The sequence below is a fragment of the Centruroides vittatus genome, unplaced genomic scaffold, assembly GCF_030686945.1.
Source record: "Centruroides vittatus isolate TY-2023 unplaced genomic scaffold, ASM3068694v2 contig_753, whole genome shotgun sequence".
Taxonomy (NCBI): domain Eukaryota; kingdom Metazoa; phylum Arthropoda; class Arachnida; order Scorpiones; family Buthidae; genus Centruroides; species Centruroides vittatus.
Genome location: NW_027122489.1, coordinates 653,234 through 673,738, shown reverse-complemented (window position 1 = coordinate 673,738; position 20,505 = coordinate 653,234). Strand labels below are relative to the sequence as shown.

At 30.1% G+C, this 20,505-nt stretch overlaps 1 protein-coding gene across 1 annotated transcript; it reads right to left on the bottom strand.

Moving 5' to 3' along the window:
• Nucleotides 1–1,751: 1,751 nt before the first annotated feature.
• Nucleotides 1,752–19,429, bottom strand: LOC136981337 (F-box/LRR-repeat protein 14-like). Its single transcript, XM_067277655.1, has 3 exons — nucleotides 19,328–19,429; nucleotides 6,081–7,661; nucleotides 1,752–2,115 (listed from the first exon to the last, which is right to left on the bottom strand). Exons 1-3 carry the CDS (start codon nucleotides 19,352–19,354, stop codon nucleotides 1,843–1,845), a joined length of 1,881 nt encoding a protein of 626 aa, XP_067133756.1. The 5' UTR covers nucleotides 19,355–19,429; the 3' UTR covers nucleotides 1,752–1,842.
• Nucleotides 19,430–20,505: the final 1,076 nt, after the last annotated feature.

The following is a 20,505-nucleotide window of genomic DNA, read 5'->3' as shown; positions in this document are numbered from 1 at the left end:
ATAGATGACAGTAAAAATAATATGGAGAAATGGATTTAGTGTTTTAAGATTTATTCCAATATGCATTGATTTTAGAAATATCTTTTTTCATTTAATTTTAATGATGGAAAGAATGAAGTACACGAGTACAGTAAAACCTCAATTTAGCAGACTAAGTCGGGTGAAGAGGATGTCTGTTAAAGGTGAAAATCTATTATATAATAAAGTAGGTTTTTCAAATGTGCATGTTAAAAAATTGACAAATTAGTTTATTTATCTGGTTTTACTTGCTTACATTTGTATAAGCATGTATGTATGAGAAGTTTAATTTCACAGAAAAGTTTTGTGTATTGTTGCTTATGTATTGTACTTGCCATAATTCTGAGACTGTAATAACCAAATATACAGTCTAAATTGAAATAATGAACATTTTCAAAAAACTGTTTAGTTAAATACAAAATTTGACAATAAATAGGAAACTTTTTGTGTTTGAATGATGATACTTGTATATCAAGTATATTGTGGCACCAAGTTAAGGGCAATGGCACTTGAATTGGAAAAAATAACCTGTTAATTATGTACAAAGAGCATTAATTTTCATATATGACACAGACCAGAAATTTTGTCCATTAAATTGAGGTTTTACTATATTAAAATTTAGTAAATAATAATGTCAGGAGGGTTTAAAAAAACTCAAGAAGTTTTGTTATATGGGCACTAAAGGGCTGTTTTCATGTTCATTGAGCTCTGAATGAGATGAATTACATAAAGGACACCTAAACCAGACTACTATGAAAAAATATGAGCATCTAATGTAGACTTTAGTTAATGTTCTGTTCTACAGAATATATCTCAGCCAACCAAAAACACATACCTATGTTATTAATTACAGTAAAACATATGTCAAAGGCAAAAGATTAAACAAGTATTGAATTAAAAACACTAATATGAAAACAGAAATGAAATCAATCAATATTTATTTCAGGCAATAATAATAAGTATGCAAGTTGCTTCAAAGACACACAATTTAGCTCTAATGACAAGCTGATATACAATCAAAAAGTGTCTAATATCAAAGTGAAATACATTAAATCTTGATTTAAAGTAATTACATTGTAATTATTAAACACTTGGCTGGCAGTTTAGTAACTAAAAGATATTTGCTATTTTTTTTTAATTGATCACTCAAAGTTTTTCATGATGAGATAGTCAACAGGACCTGACTACACTTCAATATAAAAATTTTCAGCCTATAAGTATAAGAAACTTACTCTACATACATTAGATTGAAAGTTGTAAAACTTGGTGCTTTGACAGGCTAAAACAAGAAAATGGTCATCGCTTCAAAATGTGACCTATATTTTTTTTGTTCCAGCCTGCTTAAAACAAAGTTTATAGAGTCCTGTGTAATTCTAGCTTTCACAAGTTTTACTGGTGAAAGTATTAGATTGTATAAACTTTGGAGTTCAAAAATGAAAAATTCTAGAAAATAGTCATATATACCAAATTTATTTTTCCACCTTAAACAGAGTAATTCTCACACTTACATAAATCTAAATATTATTCTTAGCATAAATAACCTTTATATATTAGAAAGCACAAGTTTTTATGATAAAGAAAGGAAAATATTTCCTAATAAAATCATAATATAGCAATAAAAATTGCTAGATTAATGTCATGTCAAGTATGTTTCTATTGAAAATTTGTACTTCACTTTTTTAATTACATATCACAAATAATAATATAATGATATCATTAATTTTTTAAATTAGTGAGATTATTCTTTAGTCTCAAATTATAGTTTTAACTTTTAAATCAAGCAATAAGCAATAAATGCAATACAGTTTCAATAAACAGTACTTATTAAAAATTTAAGTAATCACACTTATCTTCATTTTGCTTATAAATTACATTAAGTTTATGAATGGTGTGAAGAGTCCTCATATCTTTTTCTAGGATTTCGACCTCTTCTAACGACATCTTATCACAATGAGATATATCTAAATATCTAATATTCAAAGCATATTTTTTAATATTCCTTAATGTTTCATCAGTGATGAGTTTACATCCCTGAATGTCCAGATATTTTATTCTTGGTAAATATTTTAATGAATTGGAGATACCAAAATCAGTTATCTGTAAAATAAAATATGGCTTCATTAAACTTATATTTTATTTTAATACACATTTACTCACTATGATTTATAATAAAATTCTTTTAGAACTTTAAGATGAACAAGTTTTCTAATTAATTTTTACTTTTTCGAAACAAAAACAAGCTTTTTAAATATTTTGTTAGTGAGAAATTTTATATTGAATTTTTCAGATTATCTTTCAGTCTTAAAGAATCTATTACTCATTTTAGCCATTATACATCATGCTAACAAGCCAAGTGAGATTATTAAATAATAATGAATAGTATAATTAATAACTTGAGTCTAAAATTAATTAGAAATGAAAATAATGTTCTTTGAAAATATTTATGAAAAGTGTACTTTGTTTAAAAAAATGATTAATTTCAAGTGCAACATTTTAAAAATTGAATAGAACAACTAATTTCAATGTAAAAGAAATAGAAGTTAATAATATAATAGATGACAGGCAGGCATCTTTTATCTCTCCTCCAGAGATCTTTGTGAAGAAATTCATGCAATTTAAAGTCATTAAATCTGTGACATGTCAAATAATCTATAAATTTTAAGATCAAAGATAAAAACGATTTGTTAAACCAAATCACAATATACACAAGAAAGTGTAATTTAAGCATGTATGATAAAGTTGCTGATAAATTGAGTTTATATATACATGAAAAGAAAAGACTGGTAGACAATTTCAATGAACATAAGCCTCACTGCTTTGTGAAATGTGATAGTTCAGTCATTTACTTGCACACACAACAAAATTGTAATCTAAAAAATTTAATTGTAAAAAAAGTACTTTTTTCCAATCAAAATTACAATTCTGTTGTTAAAAAATTTCCTTATAAGGAAATTTATGGAGAGGGTTTCTATGATGTGATCTACAAAAATGTACAGTACTTTAAAGGCTTATTGTAACCTCTTTAGTTATGCACACCAGATAGCATTAAAAATTTAATGCTTTTTCTGTGAGAAAATTTCTTTTCCAAAAATTCTCAAAAAAAAAAAAAAAAAAGCAGATACAATTCTAGTGCAAAAGAAAAAAAAACTGATTCTATTTAATTATTCGGTAATTATTATTCTATTATTCTGTTAATGTATTGTACAGTTCAGGATTTTGAAAATCTAATTAATAAATTTTTTATAAATTTCCTACAACTTTCAAAAAGGTTATATCAAATTTTTGAAGTTTCTTTTCATTTTATGTAAGTAATGAATAGTCAGTGCTATGATCAGTGCTGCCACCTGCTTCTGGTGGAACTACCCTGATGACGCCTTTGTTTTACTCTAGATTATCCTAAATTGAGAAAACTCCCTGAGCTCAAGCTTGGATAAAAGAAAAAAATAAGACAAATGATTCTATGATGCAGATTCCTGTACTATTATCATAATTCATTGTTTTTAAAAATCTTGGCTGGTTGGAAAATCAGGGCTAGGCACGTCTATACTGCTTAAATTTCTTTTTACAGCTTATGTCAATTGTAAAAATTATTCAAAAGATGAAAGAGAATTGGGAATCTATGGTTATCGCAAAACAACAAATTAAACCTGTTTCCTATCTTCTGGAGGTGACAGGTGTTCGGTTACACCTCACTATTCGGTTTTGGCGATCAAATTAATAATGAAAACTGCTTGTTCCTATAGTAGTGTATATATATATACAAGCAATATGAAAACTATTTGGAAGAAGAAGAATGCATAGCTCGTAAGACAACCATACCAGATAGAAGAGTTCACTGCTGCATCTACTTCATTTTTCCTTCTGGACGCTGGCTGACTCCTCTAGATATTGAATGTATGAAGAGATTGGGAAAAATCGTCAATGTCGTTCCCATCTATACAAAGGGTGACACTATGATGCCGGTTGAGAAAATAGTCTTCAAGCAAGTTATTAGTAAATGTTTAGAAGAGAATGGAATAGTTGTTTACCACATGAAAGATGTCGAAGAAACTCAAGATCAATGATTCGACAATAAAATAAGGTCCAAAATACCCTCTGCTGTAGTGGGGAGAGAGAAGCAGCACGAGATCAGTAGAAATAAACTCTACAGAAAGATGACTCGTTGAGGTTTTGTAGACATCAAAAATAAAGAACATTGCGAATTATCGGACTTCAGAGATATGCCAATAAAGACCCATATGATTGATATGATTGAAGTTACAAGATTTTTCTATGAAAAATTTCATCACGATACTCAATGCCAGAAAAATGAAAGATCTGGATAGAAAATAGGCAGAAGAGAAGAAAGCTGAAGCTCTGAATCTTAGAGAAAAGTTAAGTTTTTTTAGTAAGAAGAGATTAATCGAATGACTACAATAAGAGCATAGAAATTGGTGAAGTGAGATTGCGTGATGAAAATGATTCATTTCAAACATCAGTAAACAAGAGACATTGCTAAAGAGTCAGAAGCAACTGATTCTTTAATTAAAGAATCAACCATCGATAATGCTGTTTCTGGAATTTCAAGTAGAGTTTCCAAAAATATGATTGATCTGTCTAAAAAGGAAACTTTTGAGAAATTTAATGGAACCAAATTAAATGAATGTTTCAAAATTTAAAATTTTATGTTCAACAATATATAATTTTCTATTTTCATCGAAATTTTCATTGATAATACTCAAGGTTACACGAAATATTATGAAAGAACTGCACAATGCTTGGTTGCTTTTTCTCACTCATTTGGTTTTTGATTCGAATAATAAAACCCAAACACGAAATGAGTTATCAATAAATAATAATGTCAATACATCAATAAATAATGCTGAGAGTGCGATTGTCATCCTTCGTGGAAAAGAGCTAAGAATTCATAAACATTATTTTAAACAAGCAGCAACAAACTTCACACCTAATTTGTCATAATTAGACAATTGAATTTCATATTAATCTAAATATATAAAATTACTTGTCCTGACTGACTGACTGATTCATCATCGCCCAGAGCAAACTGCTGAACCTAGAGGTGAAATTTGGTACATAGTTAGGGTACGTCATGAAAACGTACACTAAGAAGGGATTTTTGGAAATTCCCCATGGGGGGAGGAGGGAGAGGATTAAGGCTTAACCTGAAGAATGGCCTTCTACTGTACGATTTTAGATGCAATATTTTGTTTTTAACTATGTTTAGTCTTCATTGAGCACTTAGGTGTATTAAATTGATAACATTTCTGACACTGTTATAAATATTTTTATATATTTTGATTTTTTAACCAAATATTCAAACCAATAAATTCAAATTTGTTATTGCATATTGGTTTGATTATAGAACGATTGTAAACATTCCAGAAAAATGATTAAATTGAAAACAGTTTGTTTGATTCTCAGCAATTCTGACATCCTCCCGCTTCTTCAAAAGATCAACAGTTTTAGAATGGCATCCAAACCAAGTTGAGGTTAATAGACTTGGGGTTCTCTAAATTACAATGCTATTAACTACTACTGAAAAATCCTGGAGAGAGAAAAGCAATTGACATTAGACAGATTCTTTAACTGGAAAAACATGACTAATAAAAATGCAAGACTGTGTATATATGCATTTTTATTATTACATATAAATAAATGTAGTAAGAAAGTATATATTTTTTTTATTTTCTGGGGTATCCAGAACGAATTAATCAAATTCCCATAAAAATCTACGATAAATCAACAATTGGTTAACGAGAAATTCGGATAGCAAACAAAGTCTTGGAACGGATTATGTTCGTTAACCAATCACCCACTGTACTTCCTTTTATGTACAAACTGTGAGATAATGTTTATTTTTTATTTTGTTAAATATTTTAATTTTAAAATGTTAAAATTATTATTAAAAAAAGAAATAATGTTAAATACTTTTGAAACTGTAGTTCTTGTTGTTTAAGCTTATGGTTACCAAGCTTGTTTTATGGAGTTATTACTTTCACAAATTATTATAAATTATTTTATAAAAGCAAATTAATAATGATTTTTATAAAATTATTACTTACCTTAAAACACTGACTTAAAATGAAGGTTTCTAAGCTTGGATTGCTCTTTCCAATAGAAATAAGTCCTTTGTCAGTTATATTTTGGCATAAACTTAGATTTAAATAATTTAATTCTAAAAATAAAATTCCAAATTTAAGAGTTTGATCCGTAATTTTTATACATCCACATATATCTAACTCTCTCAATCCTTTAACATTTGTCAAAGAAGAATGTTCAGTTTCAATAAGAGAATACTGATTTAATTTATCTATTGTTGATAAATTATTAGATGATGTACAATTTATATTTTTATCATACTCATCAGTTTCATTTGTAACTTTTATATTTGCAAGACTATTATCTGTTATATCTCTACACCATGCTAATCTCAATGTTCGCAATTTCAATAAATATTTTGCAATAGCATTTACAGTTAAATCTGTAATGTTAAAACATGATGTAAGATCTAGATGCAAAAGATTAGGCATATGTTTCACAAATATGAGAGTAATGGCATCAGTAATATTACAATAACTGAGATTAAGATGTTCTAAATACAAGAATGATTCTGTACATAGAGCTTCCTTAAAACCAAATGGTGTAATTTTTTCACATGATGAAAGATCAAGTCTCTTTAATTTATTTAATCTTGAAATTGCACTTACGCTTCTATCTGTCAAATTATGACAACGACGCAAACTAAGATCTTGAAGTTCCAAAAGTTTTTCACATATTGCCGAAACAGATTCATCAGGTATTTGGTAACTCATGCTAAGATCAAGAACTTTTAATTGAGACTGATATTCACATAAGGCCGTAATACCAAATTTAGAAAGCTGTTCACAAGAAACTAAATATAATTCTTTCAAACTTAACCCACATTCTTTTACTAAAATTGTTAATGCTCGACTATCAATCAAAGTCCTTCCAAAATTCAAACTATTTAAAGTTTTATTCATTGTTTTAATGAATGTTAAAATGTTTTGGAAAGTAAGTACTGACCCAGAAGGGACTTTATCTTCTTCTTTTGGATAAAATCTTTTATAAATACCTGGATGAAAGGATATTTGACAACCAGCAACAGATAATTTTCTTAATTTTGGAACTAATTTCATTATTCTGTTAAAAGTGGCATCACACAAATATCTATTACATCCTAAATTTAATTCAGTAATATTTTGTAATTTTGTCTCTAACAGTGAGAGATCACTAAGTCTTTCCAATAGAATTCCTGATATAAAAAGACCATTACAACCATTGATTCCTAAAGATTGTAATGACATACATTCAGATAAAATATCAACAAACAATCTTTCAGATATATCACAACTATGAAAATCTAAGTGTTGAATTGTTGGTCCAATACTTTCCCAAAATTCAAGTGAATTAGAAGTTAGATCAATTTCTTTCAATACAAGATGATTAAAAACACAATGACTATTTTTTAAAATTTTCATACTTGATGTTGCATTGTCATGAAGAACTATAGCAACTTTCTGCCACAGACGTTGATCTAAAGTTGCAAAATACCATTGTTTACAAACTTGGCTTGCACAGATTCGATCTGATAGGTGAAGATATTCAAATATATTGACAAGAATCTGCAAATAAATATTACATATTAATAACTTTAAATGAAAAGTAAAAAGTTTTTAATAAATTATTTTTAATTATCAAAAACATGTAAAAATAATCTAATATAATAAATTTTGAACTTTGATAGTTGTTCATAAAAAATAAATATATCAAAATGTAGAAAGAATCAAATATATTATGCTACCAAATAATATTGATACTACAAAAACTAAACCAAAAACATTAAATATCTTTTCACTACTTCAAAAACTGGCACTTGTGATAATACTAATAATGTTACACAAACACCTTTAACTCTAAGCTCTGAAAATTTCTTCTTTCTAGGTACTGTAACTGGAGACTACTTTGTTTTATCCCTCAGGTTACTAAGGAAATTTGTATAGAAAAACAAGTCAAACAACTTTTTCATCGGCTAATTTTGTTTTTAATGTATTAAGCCAATTTTGGCCAGTTTTGTGTTTAGAGAGTTAATGTATAATTAAAAGACGAAGAAAGTATACTAATGCAAAAATGAATAGAATGCATACAGGATGGAATCAAAGCCTCCTTACTGTAGTCTTGCACTGTGTGCACTTACTGCACACATTCTATGTGCCCTCACGTCACCTGTGGTGTCTTCCTGAATATGAACCACTTTTCCCAGACATAGGAATACAGACTTTTCTCAACTCAGTGTTCAAACAGACAGCAGTATTTATTTTCATTACTGCAACAGATGAGAATGTCTTTTCACACAAATAGGTTGTTGTTGCAAATGGAATTAAAATTATAATGACTTTTTCACTGAGCACTGGGTACTCACTTTTTATGTGAGCACCCAGTCATCAAGATATCAAACATAATGTCTTGAGAGGACAAATGGAATTCAGTTTGTGACTGTTATTGGATGATGGGTTGATTAGGCTTTCTTTTTCTTTCATGTTAAAATTTCAATCTTCAATTTTCACTGAAAATGGACCTATTACCCACACATTGGCATGCTTAGGATCCTCTTCCTTTGGGTAATAATGATGAAAAGATTCTATGAGTGACTGTAAGTACTGTTGAACAATGGTTATTAGCTGTCAGGCTGGCATCTCACTCTTTTATATACTCGTCAAGATTTGTGAACATTTGCAGATCTGCCAACCATATTTGCCACAGTAATATTTTCTTTTGAAATGCATCCATTTTACCTTGCAGTGTAACATGTCTGTAAGCTGTCCTTGGAAGGATGTGTTTAGCTTGTTTAACAGTGAAAAAAGTCTGATCTTCCAAGTATGAAAGTTTGGCTAGCTGATCATCTTCAGACAAGAGACCTTGGGATTTCAAATTATTTTACTGTTGGAAGAATGACTTCTTGATGCAGGTCAAACAATCTGGTTAGTATTTTGCCCCTCAACAGCCATTTCACCTAAACATGAAGATGATGATGAATATATTGAGAGCTTATTTCTTCACAAAGTGCCTCAAATATTTGGGAATTGAGTGCTTTGTGCTGCATTTCATTTACAATGCAAAAATTACATCAGCGAGTACTTCATGCAGTTTTGGAGGCATTCTTTTCATCAAAAGTTGTACAGTACATGATGTATAATACAATGAGTAAACAAGATGTCTGGGTGTCCAACATTTTACACTTTTGTAATAATTCCTGAATGATGCCTAGTCATGTTTATGGCACCATCTTTGCATATCCCAACACATTCCTTCCATTCAACATGTCTCAGGAAATAACCATTAGGTGCACTGAAATTTTCAGAAGCAGTTCTACTCCACAAGTTAAGCAAACAGAGGAGTTCTTCCTTTAACTCTGTTTGATAATCAAATTTCACAAAACAAAGGAAACTGGTTAGTTATGTCTGTTGATTTGTCGAGTTGAATTGAATAAAATGTTGAATGAAGATATTGAAAATCAAATGATTGAAATTTGAAAACATTTCAATCACTTGATTTTCAATATCTTCAGCCATATCTTCAATTCTGCACAACAGTATTAGTAGACATAGGAATTACTTTCAGTTTCTGGAAAGACTGTTACCCCACAGGCAAGGCTTGATTAATTCTTCTCTGATTGTACATGGATTTTTACTTATCACAATTTGACGTGATATCAAATAAGCCATTACTAGCTATCTTCAACAGTCATTTTTGATAATGAACTTATTTGCTTTTGATTATTTTCATACATCCTTTAAAAATATTCAACTAGTTTCTTAGTTAAATCTAGGTGTTTTAACTGCAAGTGCCTGTTAAGTTTCAAAGGTTTCATGACATCATTGGATAAACTCTCTGAACACACAACACAAAGTCACAGTGGATCTAGCTCACTTCCAGGTTCTTTAATAGAGTCAAATTTCTAGTAGTCCCTATCATATTTCCTTGAAACTTTGAACTTCTCTTCACTTTAAGTTCTAGTTTCTTTCCTTGTTGGTGTCTGGCAGGGGTCTTAGAAGCTCTGATCAAATCACAGTTATGCAAAGTACTGGAAATGAAATGCAAAATGCTTGATTACTTTTTCTTACTCATTGGGGATCTTTTTTTATTCAAATCTAAAACCAAACAAGAAATGGTTGTTATTAAACTCAATCTCTTTAATGCCATTAAATATCACACTGCACAGTTAATAAAAATATCACTGATAACTTCCCTATCGAAAGTATCATGAAAAGTAAACATCAGTACAGGTATACCTTGCCTTACGTCGGTAATTGGTTCCAAGAGAGGCGACATAAGTCGAATTTACTTGTGTAGTTATGACGTAAGTCGAAACTACGGTGGAAAATGCCAATAATGAGCACTTAAAGACCGCTAAATAAGATGACAACACAGAAACACAGATGTTTTCATGTTTCATTCTCTAGGATTTATGATGATTATATTAACATTTACTATAAATGTACATATTTCAATATAATTTTATGTGCTTTTAATGCTTTTCTAGTGATATTACGACTTCAATATTTGTGGTGGACGGATGTAAAGTCGAATAAAATGACTTAAACTTGATTTTTATTTTTCCATATACTTTTTTGACAAATGACGTAAAATTGAGAACAACGTAACTCAAGGTATACCTGTATACTGTTGACAGAAAAAAAACAATTGGACTAGAACCAACAATAAAACCACTCCAGCCAAAAATAACAATAAATAATGCAACATATTTTAAATTAAATTCACATTCCACAAAGGACAACAGCTGCATTCACATCATTATTTATTGATAATAGTCATTTCATGTTTGGTTTTAGATTCAAATAAAAAAACTCCCACTGAGTAAGTGAAAGCAAACCAAGCATTTTGCATTTCTTTCATAATACTTCACATAACCATGAGTTGATCAATGTCCAAATTTCTCTCATCCCACTGATGGTCTGAACAAACCACCGGCTGACAATTGCTGTTTTAAGGTATTTTTGCATGGAGAATGAGAGAGAGAGAGAGAGAGAGAGAAATATTTTGTAAAATAAATAATAAATGAATGAATAAACAATTAAGTCCTAAGATCAACCATTGCCAGTTGGAATCTGTTAGAATGTTGGATCTTGGTTGTATTTAAGACTAGTAAAGTTTATGAACTATTTATTATAAACTATTAAATACATTACAAACAGACACACACATGGCAAGTTGTATGACAGATGACTGATGACCGCTACTCTCATTGGCCGCTGGTGTCGCCACCAGTACATATCGTAACAGAATCAGATTAAGTGTCATATTTAATGATAAACCTCTCCAGCAACCTAAATTGATCGAGTTACACTTGGAAACAGGTAACCTACAATCAAAAAGTGAGGATGAAGAACCAAGACTAATTGGAATTGGTAATTGCAGAACAGAATAGATACAAACCCATGTCTCATGGACATGAGGTTTTTTCCCCAAAGATCTGTTTTTTTCAGAAGTACTGCTTATCCTCAAAGATACAAATTATCCAAAGAACTCTTTTCCTAAAATCAGATCTTTTGCCAAGTTCTGCTCTTTATGCTGTCTGTTTAGTTCCAACATGCTACTCCAAACAACTTCAAGTAATGAATTTTGAGTCTCAATTTTAACATAGAAAGTCTCAATTAACATTCCATCTATCTATGTACTGTACCTCCATTAATAAAAAATTATGTTGAGAAAAACTAGTCCAGGACTGACAACTTGTCAAAGAACGAACATCAATGTAACTGTGGGATTTCAGACCTTTACAGAGACTGACCTAGTTAACACAACAAACCCTCAAGTGTTTTTGTGTAAGCAACCTTTCATTAATATATGGGTTTATTTTTGTAAATGGCATCCAATGTGTCCCAGAAACACCCACATATGTGATTCAGATTTTTTAGCTAACCAACCTATCAGTCTTAAGAATAGAGACTGGCTTTCTAGGTATAGCTATCAGTTGGGGATCTTGATTGCCATGATCCTCATTTACATTTACATTTAATAAAGGATAAGAAGGCCTCCACCAAAAGGTATAGCTTTGGAAAAGGAAAGATCAAGAGTTATAGTAGAAGTGAGAAGAGTGAAGAGAATAGAAAGGTAGATAGGAAAGTGTGAAATATGACATCTCAGAGCACCTGCCGAGTGCCATTTATTAAGCACAAAAAAGTTCAAATAGCCAAAATACAGTGGTATACAGAATAACTGCCTTCGTTTTGAGGCAGTAAGAGCCCCTTTACAGCTGACTTGCCTTGGAGCTCAATAAACACATACATGTGAATGTACAACCTGATTGGGGGAAGGCAGACAAATCCTCCATAAGAATGTTCAAAGATCTACAAAATTCTTTTAAAATTAGGTTCTACAGTATCTAATTTTGTGAACATTGGGGCTACTTACAAAATGTTCACAAACAGGTTGAACATGAAGGCTATATCTATCATACTACATAGATGCACTACTAAAACTACAAAACTAAAACTAAAACTACTACAAAACTAGTTAAGGAGTATTGGTACATGGTTTTGAGCCATTGTGAGAAGAGATCAGCTTAATTCGACACTGTATGGATCACAACTTATTTATTTAAGAGTCAATACACATCCTTACTAATAATAAATGTAACTGTTCCATATTTGAATTACCTTACCTATGGTTAGTTCTTTTTAAAACAGCAAAGAAAAATAGTAACATATTAGTATGTGTCTGATGCAACCCCCTACCTACTGTGTTGCACTTCACACTTTGTTAGTTGTGTCACACCTCTCATAAATTGAAAAAAAAAACAAATTTTGTTTTTATTTTATGTCTATTTTTTAATTAGTTTGTTCAATAATTATGTTATGTATTTATATTTTAATTTAATTATTTAGTTTATGTTCTACATTTTAGTCAAACTTTTTTTACATTATTTTTTGGAAATTACTGTATTCCATTTTCTGAATTACTGTAAGGAAATCATTCCATGTTCTATTTAGAATATTTTGCCTGAAGATGACAAATTACTTTGTTGAAAGTACTATCATTTATGTTTAAATAAATAATATTTTCAAATTAAAAATTTCAAATGAAATCCTCAATTTTTTTCTAATTTTGGGGTGTCTATTAAAAAATAAACTTTTATTAAGAATGTTTTTTTTTTCAAAAAACTGATGATTTCAAAAATTATGAGAATACAGTCAAACCTGTTTTTATGCGCTCTTTTTATGTGCGATTTTTTTAATGCGAATTTTTAATTTATGTGGTTTTTTTGTGCGATTTTTTTATTTGTGCGGTATAGTTGGCGACTAGTCTCGTGCGATTCGTCATGTCTCACGTTGACTTATTATAGCTAAATAAACTTATTATAGCATAAATGCACTTATTATAGTAATATTATTGCATGAATATGTGAAAAATGAAATAATTTACTTTTTAAGTCAACAAAACACCACCTGGACAAAAATATGTAAAACAGACGATAGACGAGACGATGCAGTCAAGTGCTGACATCTGTTGTCAATAAATTCTATTTCGTACGGTTTTGAGTTATTTTCTATGTGAGACTTTTTTTATGCGGTCCCTGTTGACCGCATAAAAAAAATATTTTTTAATTGTGTTGCGAAAACTATTTTTTACAGCCATTCATGAAGTTTCGTGCTATTTTTTTTAATGCGGTCCCTATCCCCCGCATAAAAACAGGTTTGACTGTATATGACTTATTCATACATTTTGAAAGATAATGTTGTAATAATCCATCCCTTACCACTTGGTTCCCCATTGAAGGCCTGGCTGAACTCATAATTGGTGTGGAAAAAAGGTAATTGGTGTCAACAGGATAAATTCCAAAAAAGCCTTTTGCCTTTTTAAAAATCTGCATTTTTTGGAGATTTTTAAAAAATGCAAATTTATTGACACATGTTGGATCAAAACAAATTGTGTATAAAAGAGAATTGAATTTTTTTTCTACACCATGTTAAATCAAAATTGAATAAAAATAGAATTGGATGTACATAAATTATTCAATTCTTTAAATACTATGTAATAGTTTATATTTTTCCATTCCTGATGATAATCTAAAGTGCATTATTGCCTATATAACACCCCAAAGCCCAATATTTTAGTAATATGCCAAACAACTGCCAGATTTTATCTGGCAGTCATTTGGCATATGCATTACTGCCTTCTGAAACAGAGGAAATTGGTTCCAGCATTGAAATCATATGATCTAATTAGAGATGCCAATCCAGGATTAGATCTAATCTTTTTATATCTATAAATTAAATATTCATTCACTATCTAGTTTGTACTTATATTATCTTAATTTAATACACTTTGACAAAATTGTGTTTATATCAAGGTTTCAACATCATAGCAGTTAAAGAAAAAAACATGCACAAGCATACATTAGTTATAAGTAATTTGTCTTTAAATTATAAAAAAAAAATCTGTTTATTATAGTGATGAACTATTACAGAAAGCTATTATATTTTCTGATCAATGACAATAAAAACAAACTAAATATTAAGGAGATGTTCAATATAATTTCTACATTATCTGCATATGTATATGTATATATAGAATATTTTTGCCTATTCTCTGCTTATCATGTATAATCAATTATCCCTATCATGAGTGATGACAGAGATAAATGATTATACATCATAATTTATAAATCCAAGGAAAAAATAGAGAGAACTGAATAATTTGGACTAAGTTAGTTATCAAAAACTCCAGGGGAAGCAAAGTCTGGAGACATATCAATAAATTTTTATGTTTGAAGTTTTTTCACAAATAGATTATAGAATATAGTATTGCATCAATGCAAAAAAGATAAAGTGTCCTATGGTCAAGGATGTAAGGATACATATCTCAATTACTTTATAATTTGTGGAATTTTTTACTCAATCCCAAGGGACAAGTGTGCTATTTGCCCTCTCTGCAGATGTCTATTTAAATAATGCTAGTAGTATTGATTACCGTATATCTCTGCAGATAAGACGATAGTTGAATCATAAAAAAAGGCCCCCAAAATCCAAGGTCATCTTATAGGACGGATACAAAAGAATTAGATTGAAATTTATATAAATTAAAACCATTATAAAAAAATGGCCAAACCGTAATTATTTACTATTAGAGAGTGGGGTATGTGCACAAAATAGAATAGCTCATACGACATTTTTATGAATAGTCAAGGTCATTACCTGAATGCCGAATCATTGCAAATGCTTGCAACAATCGCAAGGCAGTGCTACCAGATGCAAGAAAATAAATTTGTTCATTTGAAAAATTACAAATATGACATAATTCCATATATGCTATACAGTATTATTATTCAGATGATCGCTGATCTAAACTAAATTCATAGGCTGTTGATAGTTTGGGGGTCGTCTTATAGGACAGATATAAGCTAAAACTATAAAACTTCGACGAAAATTTATATTTCGTCTTATCTGCCTAGATATATGGTAACTAAAATAATTTTATATAAATTTGTGGATAAATTCCTTATCTTTAATAAATAAAACTGATTTGATATTTATCTCCAAGATCTATAACTTCATTTTAATTCTAACATAATATTGATTAATGTTTCAAATGTTTATCATTATTAATGAAATAAATTCTATTTTGCACTTTTCTTTAATAAATTATCCAGTAATCATTTTTATTTCATAGGTATATAAAAAATATATTTAACTAGCCGTCATTTAATGATGCATAATTAAATACATTTTATGTTAATATAATTGAATAATCTATTGCTTTTAGATCAATCAGACAAATATACTTGAGGGCTTATATTAATATATTTCAGTTTGTTTAAATGATAAATTTAATCAGCTATCTGTAGATAATAACAATATCTAATATATATTTATCTACCTACACAAAACAAAAATAAGAAATGGTGAGTTCATACATCACCCTCTTAATACATGTACTGTACAGTAATAACTGTTGTTTAAACAGCTGTGGTGGTCATAGTCTGAAGATGCCCATTAAACACAAGTGAAAATGTTAACTGTTTACATTTTTGTGCTGGATATTGGTTTGTTTTACTGTTTTGTATTAAACAAAAATAAATATAATGATCATCATATACAACAGTTTGTATATAATAATTCAAATACCATAATTTTGTGTGAATAACATTTAGATATTTATGTTTAAAAAATTATTTAAAAGGGGTGAAGATTATTCAATGGAGTGAGTTACATATCAATTTTAAAGTGCAATACAAGTTTCATTAAACAGCTTTTCCTTTGTCTAGTCATCAAGAATATCTTCAGAAAATGTGAAAAACCTTTTGTCGGTTACTGACAAAATGCATTACTTGATAATTTTATACACTTCTATTTGAATCTTTATCTTGAAAACTATATTATCCCCTGTATATATGCAGTATATTGATGTCATCTCAGAGAACTTTGATGGTTAAGACACATAATGCAATAATTGTCATTCTAATATAATACAGTACATATATATATAAAAGGTACTTTTCTGTTAATAGGATGCCAGTTGTAACTTTAATCTGATGCTTGATAATGTCGATGTGTTGCTCTGCTAAGACTGTGTTTAACTACAGTATTTAGTCCACATGACTATGCTGGCTTCAAGTAGCCCACTTATTCCACTGTTTGTGGAGTACTTAATGATGAAGAGTTTTAGAAGAGTGTGGGGGCTTGTAGTCACCCGGTGCTGAGGTGTGAGTGATAGTGAGCCCCAAAATGCATGACTACATGCAGAGCATGGAAAATAGGCAGTATACTGATACATGTTAAAAACTGACCTTTAGAGATGAATATCTTGTGAAGGGTCATGTGCACAGGTATGGTTTCTTTGAATTTTTTGCTTGTATAGGACGGTCAAAATTCTGGGGGTGCAAAACCCCTCCTTCAGAGCTCGAATCTTACTCATTGCTGTACATATCAACTGGCATCCTGTTAACAGAAAGTACCTAAAAAATAAAGTTTGTCTGTTCTTTACACATTTGAAGACTATATAAGCAAATACAACCAAACTTTTCAAAAGCCATCCTCTCATCAAGAAGGTCAACAACCACTTTCTGTCGAAAAAAAAATCAGTTCTCAGTCTATAACAGGATGGCTTATGTATCTAACCAATGAAGTATAAGAACACTACTAAATATTATTAAGAGCTAGTAAAAAATGTGCATTGTACCTAGAAGTTTTTGAGGGTTACTTTACATTACAAAAGGAATTACAATTAAAATGGTAATAATACCACATAATAAGTTTGCTTTTTAAATGGATTGATATTTTTCCATCATTAAGAAGGCAGTTGTTGAGCAACTGGCAGATAAATCATTCTGTAAGTGAACTTGCATGTTAATTTTCAGCACCAGCTTGTATACATCTTCTGGGAGTTTTCAAGAAAGTTCATTAACCATTATTTCCTTTAGAATGACAAATAGTGTTAACAAAATTATATTGCTAAAAACTAAAAACATTGTATATCAATCTGCTTTATAATAAAAACTTAGCCATTTCAAAAGTTAGCACAGTGTTTAATTGATTGAAGGCTTTTTGTTTGGAGTTCATGTGAAGCTTTCTGTCTTGGCTGGGAGTGAAGCTAATGATTAGACAATAGCCTCAAAACTTTCTATGAAGTGATGATAATATGGGCAGAATTCCAGGAAGCTTGTCATTTGTAACTTTGTTGGTTTGGGGTTGCTGTCAAGATTGGGTCAGGCTCCATCTCTATCAATGACATTCCAAAAATCTTCAGACTCTAGGACCCAAAATGGAACTTTGTGTTTAAATTGAAGACTCACTCATCAGAAGCACTTCAACACAATTTATAAGTTCTTCACCATTGAGGAAAATATTGAATCAAACACAATGATGTCAACTAAGCAAGAAACAGATGCTACATTTGATTCCCTTTAATACTGGTCTGGCTGATCTTTGCAGTTTGAATTCAGCTGTTAAAACAAACAGTATGGAAAGAAAAATTACTAGGAATAGGTGATTGCTGTCCATGTGTTAAAAGAGGGGTGACATAAAAGAGAAAGAGAGAAAGGAAAGGAAGGGGGAGGTTGTAAGATTAAACTTCATAGATTGACTTCCACTGGGGGAAGGAGTCTATATCTCTAAAACTGACAGCTGTATTTTTTTCTCATGGCTTTGTAAATTTCTAATTGTTTTAAATATCTACACCATTCTTTGTGGGAGGTGCTCCATAGGAGGCATGCTCAGTCAAAATATACATCTAAGTTGGGTCGGAGGCAAAGTTTGCTTTTTTGTAGTTTCTCTTTGCTGGATATTGGTTGTATGTGCAGTGTTTATTAACATATACCCAGTTTTGAATAGTCGAATATATAACTGCTTTGAAGTGTTTAATTTTGGACATCTATTACTATTAAATGTTGGATATAGCATTATAGTAATGATTAGATTTCTTCTCTGAATCATACAATTCAAATATATCTTAAACTAGTAAAACATACCAATGACAATCACTTTGTTTTAATAATCAAATTCTTTTATACAAAAACAAAAAAAAAAAGCAATGGGAATAATACATTAAGGGTACTCTGCTTAAAATTGGCCTCACTGAGATGATAAAACATTAGTGATGTAAATTTCATGGGGGATATTTAAAAGGGAAAGTGTATGAGATCAATTCCAGAACTACTTTATATGCAAAGTGAAGGAAAACACTTACAAAGCATTGGAGCTATTGACATCAGTATTTTACATAAGATCAGTTTGAACTTGATTACACAGAGAAGCATAGATGCACAAGAACGTCAATTTCAGCATCTGTACGTTTCAATAATGTTAAAACAGTTTCTAACGAGTGTCCTTAACCTAAATTCATTTGTATCGTTTCCAGTGAGAGGGACCGATTTTACATGGGCCACAATACATTCATATGTTGCTATAACAGATAAAGACAGTAACAAATTTAATGTAATTAATAATTAAAATGTCCACATCTGTCGTTTAATTACTAAAATTATATATAAAATTTCAGTAATTGGATATCAATTATACAAGAAATGCTTCTGCAATGATACACTCCATACACTCTTTACAATTAAAATGAATAAATATCTAAATCTTTGCTGTATTCACTTTTTGTTATTGAAGCTTTCTAAATTTATAAACTAGATAAATGCAAAATATATTAAAAGCAATTAATTATGTAAATAACATTATTTATAACGTCAATAACGTGAAATTAACATAAATAATAGATGAAAAAAAATAATTAATTTTGTTTTTTGATTATAAATTCCACATACTTCTGCAGGTAAGTAAGCGTAATTCATCACTAATAGCAGACAACAACACTGTCACGTGATCACGTATAAAGACGAGTATTGCCAACTGTGCCTCCTCACGATTACACTACAGAAAAAAATCGCTGCTAAACGCAGCCAAATTTCGTAAAAAAATCTATTATTATTAAAAATTGAAAATTAAAATGTATAATTTATTAATAGTAGTTTTTTCATTTAGCTTCTTGTATGGATTTGTATCAAATTATTATTTCAACAACCAAACAATCGCGGTCGGATGGCCGAGCGGTTAAGGTGGCATCCTACCGCTCTCAGAACCTGGGATCTATCAGGTCAGTCCATAAGTTTATGCGTATTTTTATCTACAAAAAAAGCAGCAAAAAATTTTAATTAAATTTTATTTCAATCTATAATGTATTCACCATTATTTTGTACAATTTCTTGCCATCTTGATGGTAGCTTTTTAATCCCGTCTTCGTAAAATGATTTCGGTTTTGAATCAAAATATTCAGAAATAGCTTTTTTTACATTGTTCTCATCCTCAAAAGTTTTCCCTTTTAAAAAATTCTGCAAACTGCGAAAAAGATGATAATCACTGGGAGCAATATCTGGCGAATATGATGGATGAGGTAAAATTTTCCAGTTGTAGCTTTCAAGTTTCTGTACAGTTATTTTTGCAGCGTGTGGTCTGGCATTGTTATGCTGCAAGAGAACCTGCTTTCTGTTCACTAACGACGGTCATTTTTTTCAATTTTTCATTTAAACGCTCTAATTGTTCACAATGCATTTTCAGCTGTAATTGTTTGATTAGGTTCTAACAGCTCAAAGTGAATTACACCTGACATATTCCACCGAACAAACAAAAGAATTTTTTTTGGATGCAACCCACCTTTTGCAGTCGGTTTTGGCTGCTTGTTGCGATCCATCCATTGTCTTTTTCTCGTCACATTATTATAGAGGATCCATTTTTCTTCTTCAGTAACCAGCCTACCAAGAAAAGGTTCTAAAGCAATACGGGATAAAGGAGACGTGCAAATGTTTACACGTTGTTGTCGGTTGGCTATTGACAGTTAGCTATTGATAATTCGGATGGGTTGAGCACTCAGCAAGAATTTTTCGGTGGTGGTCTGTCCGGATATGCCGGCATCGAGCTTATATTCTGATAATTCGGCAATTCGTTT